The following is an 8,711-nucleotide window of genomic DNA, read 5'->3' as shown; positions in this document are numbered from 1 at the left end:
GATTTACATGATCATTATCCCTATAGGTTACTTGGTCATTGCTTTATTGTGCACTCACTACTTCCACACAAGACGGAGAGAAGTTGAATTTGATGAGACCCCCCCCCCCCCCTCCACATGCATGCCGGCCAGGTCTCTTCATTTGTACATACTTGACTATTGTATTGGTTTGGTTGATTGGTTCATCATGGCTTTTTTTTTTTTTTAATTTATTTTATTATTATTATTTTTTTATTTATTAAATTGTCTTGTTTTGTTCCGAGATGTCAGGCATTTTATGGGCTGAGAGCAGGTTGAGAGGCAGAGAGAAGTTCTCCGGTGCCCCTGTAGGAGAGATGGTTGAGTCCTCGTCAAGGTTGCTGTGGTATCCCAGAAGCACCGCTCACTTGAAGCTGTGACCGCAAAGCAGCCACAGCGGCGAGCTCCCTGCGCTGCCCGAGGAATAGGAATCACCACCGCCACCGCCACCATCATAATAATAACAATCAAAAAAACAATAACTAGCTTGATGTGAACATGAAAGCAACCAACAAAGAGGGGCATCACGCAAGGTCGACGGAATTCTCCGACCCTTTCACAAGAGGATGTATTAAATGTGGTCTAGTGGACTTTTTCCTAGCTAAGAAAATGAGGATTAAAGCCGGAGTTATATTTTGGAATCTCGTTTTTTTAATGATGATCACATGCGTGCGAGGTGAGTATTCTCCACTCGTCATGCATCTGTTTCTTTTTCCCCCCTCTCTTTTTCTCTCTCTAGTGGATTTTTTTTTCTTTTTTTCTTTTTTTTTTTTTTGGAGAACAGGGGCGATTATCTGTGATTTTTTGGGGGGGTTTGTGTGTCTGAGAGAAGATCCGGCTGTGCTGCAAAAAAAATGCATGAAAATAGGTTGGAGTTAAGAGGACGCATTTACTTGCCAGGCTCGCAGTTCAATGCAGGCTTTGAGCGGGGGCTCAATAAATATTCTTGCAGTATGCTCAAGCCGATACGTGAGCTGCTTCACATGCCTCTTAACTAGTGCATATTTCCGAATCTACACCCCTTCTGCGTTTGCGGCGCTTGCATGAGCGTCTCGTACCTTTTGCATCCCTGCAAAGCGCAGTTTCGTGCCCAGATCACACCGCATCCTTCCTATGTTTTATGATGCATTAATCTGTGTGATCTTTCCATTGTGTGCGTTTCTCTAGCCGGGACTCGGCCGGACCATCGAAAGGCCACCTTTTTTGAAGCCCCGAATGACTAAAGTGGGGGGTCCTGTTACATTTTAGTTCAATTTTAATGTTCTGGGGCATGTCTTAGGGACTGTCAGTGGAATCATGTGTTTCAAAACTGGGCTCCCACACTCCACCTTCGCCGCGATTTGCGGAAGAAAATGATCGGGAGATGTAGGGAAATGGAGATGTATTATTGATGGGAGGAGGTGAGATATTATGATGATAAAAAAACATAGGGAACCAGGCGGAGGGCTCGCGCGATTACTGCAACGTGCATTTTTAAAGAGAGAGACCGAAAACCACGGCACGTTTTGCGCCTGTGAAAGGGAGCGGGACGACCCCACCACCACCACCACCCGTGTCCGTGGATCCGACACCGGACGCGCTCGCGTGCCGTGATTTCACCGCTTTTTAACTGTTGCGCTCAATAAGCACATCGACGATAACGGCGTGAGATCGATCGATACCCTCATCAACTGTTCACTCGTGCATATTTATTAATCCACTTCCCTCTGCGTTGTTTAAAGGGCTGGTGGAAAAGCAAAGAATAACCCATGTGTCGTTGTTAATATGATCTGCAGTCCGGATTTTTCCCATGTAGGTAGACTCTGGTGGGCATCGTCCATACATACACACGACACGGGCAGCTTTTAGGTGCTTCAGGACCCTTGAAATACTGACTGGGTGAACAGACCGCGAGCAGAAATAACCACCTAATTATAATAAAAACGACGTAAATGCTTCTAGTAACATTCGGATGGATAAGGCGGGAAATACATATTTCTCTTATGGATTGTTGTGATGAGGATAGTGGAGAGAGCGTAGACAGCACAGCCTGCCTTAATTTATCTTCATGTTATCACGTTGTTATGAGAATTTTAGACGATGCTGAAGTTGTCTTCGCTCTGTTAAGCAGTGGATATTTACAGCATTAGTAGCCCCAACGCCATGCCCTGTGTGTGTGTGTGTGTGTGTGTGTGTGACAATAGTGGATCTCGGGTATTCAAAGGCAGATCGTCGAATGCCTTAGATGAACGGTCGTGTTAGGGATTATCATTATGTCCACGTCCCGTGAACAAACGTGTTTTGTTTGGGGGCGGGGAGGTGAGGGAGGGGGGTGGGGTGGGGTGGGGTGGGGGTGGGAAGGGGAGCAGCTTTTTCGGGGTCGTTTTGTGAGAAAAGTGGTGTGCGATGCCCGGTCTTTGCTCACCTGACGCGTGGTGGCACTGCTGTGAGGAGATACCTGTGTAATTAATACCATCAAACACCTCCCTGTATGACCAGGAGCACAGTAACTTCATAATGCGGCTAGTTTAAGTCACCATGGCATGGATTCCTTCCTTAAGAGAAGACACGCCCCAAATTATGGACGGGTGTGTGCCTGTGTATTATATAATACGGTGCCGCTTGAAAGTATGTGAACCCCTGGTGTCCCTTACTTTTACCACGAAATGGTTCTTTGATGGGAAGCAGTCTTTCTCCTAGGTGTGTAATGACCAGTCCATGGCATGATATGTTGCTTTGGAGAAGCTCATGTGTGTAGCTGAAAAATGGAAGTAGTGCAGCCAGGTGCAAAAATAAGTGAACATACCGCGTTACCATGTATTGGTTACACCAGGTGAGTAGAATCAGGTGTGTAAATCAGTCGTTGATTCATTTTCTAGGGTTATTTTATACAAGAATATTAACCTGTAGGATCCACATACTAAGATACTTTCAATAAGCACTCTCTCTCTCTCTCTCATATATATATTATAAAATATGTATGTTTGTGTATGTATATATATATATATATATATATATATGTATGTGTATATATACGTGTGTGTGTATGTGTGTACATGTAATATATACACACAGAACTAAATAGATGTCACAAAGAACAGATCGTATCAGAGCAGGTCCTTCAAAGCTTTTGTACAGGTCCAGATTTCACCTGTTGGTTCCTTTTCCCTTTGTTTAATTCATAAGTAGAAGGATGTTGTCCCTCCTCATGAATATATTGTAAGTTGACAGTAGTTTCAAGGCTAATATGTTCAGAGATTACGTCAATCTGTGTATCCTGGAATGCTAGTAAACTGGCAGTGGTGTCAAGCAAAATAGCTTTATTTTATGGCATTTCAACAACATATTCATGTTCTACATGTGCAATATTAGTCACATACATAGCTCAGTTGCTGTATTCGCTGAATTGTTTGGAACAATATTAGCTTCCACTTTGTCTCTCAGTTAATGGTTATAATATCCCAAAGCACTGTGCATTGCATTCTCTGATAATCTTTTAACTCTTATTTTTTTTTCTCGGATACAGCTAACTTTTTTGTATTTCCAGGTGCTTTTTACAGATTGGTTGAAGTACTGCAAAATATTAATATTCTTTCCTATTTCCCTCTAGGTTTAGATCCCTTTTCTTATAAAGTAAATATATAAAGGGAAGGATCAAAGGGATATATACATATTTGTTCAAACAGGATTTTCCGTAATTTCTGACTGATATTATTTTGTACTTTTTAAGTAATATTCATCCATTTGGTTCAGGGATGTCCAAGATTTTGCAATATATCTAAATTTCTGTGCTGATGTCAAACAATTTGTTTACAGACTAATGCACTGTGTAAATAGCTGAAGCACTGAAAGGTAACAATATATTCAAGATTGGTCCCTGAAGTGCCTTAGAAAACTAAGTATAAGCAAATTTTAAGAGACTTGTAATTTACAGAGCCAAAGGGGGGAAATGCTATAGGATAAGGAACAGTGCTTTCACTTTGCTCAAATGAGAAGTCTTGTAATCTTGTGTTGAGATGGCTGAGAGAGGCAGGTGCAGAGTCATTATGGTTCCCAGATGTCTGTAGTCAAATAGATTTTTCAATGGCTGCTGCCATGAAACAGCTTGGGCTGTAACGTATGAAGAAGTAAGAGTAGTGTATGTGTTTGTGCGGGTATGTGCGTTAGAGAAAGATTCTATTTATGTTTTCAGATGAAAAATTACATACTCCCACTGTGTTGGGTGTATAACTGGGAGTGTTAGGCATGCATCAATCCACCAGCTTTGTTTTGATGACACCATTTATTTTTCTCATCTGCCAAATTCTATGCTTCACCTCCATTGATTTTTTTTCTTTTTTTTAAAGAAACATTTATAAATAAGAACTTTTGAAAACTCATAACATAGTTCAAGGGAAAGGTCCTGAAAATATATAACAGTAGATGTATGGCAGTGCAGTATATCAAACAGTTTTAAGTCTTCATTGGAAGACAATACCATACATGATATTGGACATACTAATAACTGACAAAATCAAGATGTAAACATATCAAAATATTGATATATCATATAAATCAAAATATATTCTCTATTTGATCTGGTAATTTTCCTGGAGCAATTGAGAGGAAGCACCTTGCTCAAGGGTACTACAGCTGAAAGTGAGATTCAAACCTGTGACCTGTGGGTACAAAAGCAGGCACTCTGACCACTACGCTACCAACTGCCCACATTTTATAATGTAGCTCCCTACGAACATATTGTCGGTTTTCCACACTACCATAGAATTACATACACCGAGCAGCTGATGCATAACCACGTCAGGATATTCCGTTGGACAGTTGTTACAAAGAATAACTCAGATTTTTCTTGAAATAGAAAACGGAGGAACACAGTAAGGGATCACTTAGAAATTTGGCAAACTGTATTCAAAATGAAACAAACATACAAGCAAAAGATCTGGTAAGCATCTGTTGTAGCTATAGGCACATTATGTTAATCTGTATTGTCAGCTGTTTACATTTTAAGCTAATATTTTTGGTACATTGATGAACATACGGTAGGAAACATAGTGAAACAAAAATTGCATGTAAATTTCAGCACCTTCATGTTCAGCTGAACAACTTAATCACATTTTTAGTAAATTTTTAGTATGTTGTTTTTCTTCGGCAACACCTCACTTACACTTTGTGATGTACTTGTCTATTTATGCAACAAGCTGAAAGATTTACTGTACTTCTGTCGCAAGTTGTGCTAGTTTTCTTTTCTGGTCCCAGTAACATGTCTCTTAGTGAGGTGTAGGTGCAGTCCAGCAGAAAGCCATCCTCTTTGCCATCTCTCTCTGGGACTTTTCTCTTGAGCACTCATCTAAATTATTCATCATATTTTATTACTACTTATAAATAAAGACACTGCCCCCTTTATTTAAAGTAGATATACCAAGAACGGTTTTGTGTGTGTAACCGCAAAAGCCTTAATTCTGTGCCCAGAAATACAATGCAGAAAGCATGTTATCCGGAAAGTAAAATTCTTCATTTGGACCATTTTAGCATTTGACGTAAGTCCTTTGTGCATTTCATGTGCTGAATATTGTCTTAGCTGTCACTGTTCCAAGCATGAGACTGCTAGATAACCAAAGAAAAGTGGGTTCCATAAAAGAAGCTGTTCCAGGAAGTCAGTGGAACGTGTCAGTAAAATTTCAGACACCCTTCAGTTTCGAGTCCCTTTTTCAAGATGAACTGTTTGGTTAGCCCTCACAGTGCAGTAGTGACACATGTCATCCCTTTGTCACAAATGTATAGTTGTGCACTCTAAAAATGCTGTGTTAAAAATAAGCCCTTCTGGGTCCATTAAGGACAGAACACACATTGGACTACAACTCAGCCCAGCTAACTGGGTTATAGAGAGAATCCCACTTGATGGGTTATGTTCTTAACCAATGCAATGAATAATAAAAAAAAAAAGGTATTTTCCGAAGTCCAGCCGTGAATGATTTTTAAATGTGGCACTTAGAAATGTCATAGCACTTAGGGGTATAACAATAATTGGTTGAAACCGGCAAGGTAAGTAACAACCCAGCATATATTCTTATATGGACCCAGCAGGGGTTATTCCCCCCACCTCCCCATGCAGTTTATTTTATTGAATGAATTTGTTTGCATGTGTTTCAGTGACCCGTTTTGAAAACACTGAGTGAAATAACGCAGCATCAATTAGTTTGAATAGTATGAGTTACAGTTTGAATGGTAGCACAGTTTACACACAAATCGGACGTGAAATCAAACACGTTTGTTAGTCCAGTTTCTTTGGTTGATTGGGGCTGTGTAGGTGAACTGGGCTTTGGAGTAATGAGTGACTGCTTGGAGGCACAATTCCATTACTCTCAAAAGTACTTTTCTTGGTACAGGTCTCGGCGTAGTAATATGCAGTCTACCGGTAACCTTATAAGCAGCCTGGGGGCAAGTGGTGCTATATCCCATCTCAACTATCAACCTTTGTGGATGTAGTAATAATTAGAAAGTGCAGCACTGGAAGACTTGTTAAAATACATAAAATCACAAAAAAAGAGGTTCCAAACCTACCTTGATGCACCTAAGGCTAAGAGGAAGAAACCTTTATCATTAAAACATATGTTTAGGGAAAACACACTATAAACTCTTACTGTTTCACTGTGCATATAAATTGTCTCTCTAGACCTAAGATTAAAAAAAACCTTTCTATTTTGGTATCTATTCTGCTGACTTCTATACCCCTTTTTAGAGATACTTTATTGCCAGCCTGAGGTGATACACAGTTAGGTCAAAGCCTTTCTGTAATGTTGTGCTGTGCCAAGGTGTCCGTAGCGGATGTTAAATAATGTGCACGCAGTAAATCTGAGCAGTAAAAGTACCTGCAGTACGCGGTGTAGCACAAAGCTGGAGACGCGGCTGGCCGGCGGGTCGTAACGAGGTGAGCGTCGTCTCTGGAGCACACATTACCTGTCTCTGACAGTGGCCACAGCTGGTAGCGCTCGAGACTTATTCAGCCCAGTTGTCATGGCAGCAATAAATTAATCAAGCCAGACATTTTAAAGCATTCTGTTTGCAGTTCATAACATACAGGAAGGAGATAATGTGGGTCTTTTTTCCACTCATGCAGAACATGAATAGAATCATGAAAAGGGGTGCCAGTGTGTGTCTTTGTGTGTTTTAGGATTCAAATCTTACATATTTAAAAAAAAAAAAAAAAAACTTTACAACTCTTAGGAGACTGCCCCCTTTTCATCTGATGTATTAATATTTGATATGTATAGTATAGTGACTTCAGTCTGTTAGTTTGCTCTTTATTGTACTGCATTATGAAGTTGTTACTCATGAGCAAAACTGGTAATCTAAAAAGGGCAAAAATGACTACAAATAGTTTGGAAGATTTTACTTTTTCTAGAAAATTTTAACAGGTAACATCATTACTTACACACGTAATATTGTAGGAAGCTGCACGCTGAAGTGACGTTCAATACATTAAGTGTTTTAAATGACATCTGAAGATTAAGGTAATTATGAGAGCTGCACAGTTTCAATTAAACTAATTGAGATGCATTTGCATTGCGAACCTGTAATATTTATTGTTGCAACGCTGGTGGGGGAGCAGTCATTACCGGTGATAAAAACGGGATCATCAGCCGACCAAAACAGCTTGATCCTGCCTCAAGAAAAGAAGATTTCAAAACTCAAGAGGAGGCAGTAATCAGCTGCTATCTGCTTCTTACCAGATGCCCCAGTGAGCCATTCATATCACATGATTAGTGTAGCTCTGTATGCACAGAGATGTGGTGGGTCCTCTTCATGATGCACTGAACTGGGAAATAAAATTCGAATACGTATATATGAGACGGAAGAGTCAGGTTCATGCAATGAGAATGATGGTAGACTTTTTCCCTGAAGCTTGCTGAATTCTGTAATTATGAGAACAGCAGGTGTCTATTCCAAATGTGCTATCCCACCCCCAGCCACTGAAGGAGGTCCTTCGAGACGTAAACAATCTATTCAATCCCAAAGAGTGTATGTGACAAGGGAAGTGTCAATAGATGTCATATGAGTGGGACATAGCTTGGGTGCTGCCGGGAAAGATAATGTAATAATCTCCAACAGGGGCCAAGAAGGAGGTGGCAACAAAAAGTTTCCTAGTTAGGAATGAATTCAGTAATATGTGAAGTTCAACTTTCAGTGGGACTTTTGAAAATGATAGAATATAGTATAAATTCCTTTAATTACCAGATAGGGAAATCTGACATTTTATAAATGAATATAGGATCAACAGATTCATTATCATACTGCTGAATTGGTTAAGAAAAAAAATCACGATGGCAGTTCTGAATTAAATAAACTCATTTAAATAAACTCATTGCTAATTCTGAAATTTATATGTGAAAAGAAAAAAAAAATATTTTGCTTGCAAATAAGGTTTGCTTTTTTCTTTGAGATCTTGGCTTCATTTAATGGTTTTTGACTTTGATCATCAGTTTTGCTTTTAAACCTTTAAGTGCTTTACTAGGGAGTCATATATTTCAGCTCTCTACATGGATCTTGTTCGTATTAAAGTATGAACTTTTCCTGTTTCTTCACCAGCGGAAAAGGAAATCTTCAGTATGTGGGACTCTGAATTCAGACAAATATGTAGAGAGATAGGGAGTGTCAGGAGACTAGACATTCATTTTATCAAGAATTTCACCAAATTGGGTTTGTTTCCCTTGTATTAA

The 8,711-nt window shown here is 39.7% G+C and overlaps 1 protein-coding gene across 2 annotated transcripts in view; it reads left to right on the top strand.

Moving 5' to 3' along the window:
• Positions 1-405: 405 nt before the first annotated feature.
• Positions 406-8,711, top strand: part of csmd3b (CUB and Sushi multiple domains 3b) — a 353,421-nt gene continuing 345,115 nt past the window's right edge. For both annotated transcript variants that reach the window (XM_018731974.2, XM_029248376.1), the window contains exon 1: positions 406-694. In XM_018731974.2, the coding sequence (XP_018587490.1) occupies positions 517-694 (178 nt within the window). In that variant the 5' untranslated portion in view covers positions 406-516. The remainder of the gene's footprint in view (positions 695-8,711) is intronic.

The sequence above is a fragment of the Scleropages formosus genome, chromosome 23, assembly GCF_900964775.1.
Source record: "Scleropages formosus chromosome 23, fSclFor1.1, whole genome shotgun sequence".
In the NCBI taxonomy this organism is placed as follows: domain Eukaryota; kingdom Metazoa; phylum Chordata; class Actinopteri; order Osteoglossiformes; family Osteoglossidae; genus Scleropages; species Scleropages formosus.
Note: the sequence above shows the minus strand (reverse complement) of the source record. Positions and strands in the feature narration are given on the sequence as shown.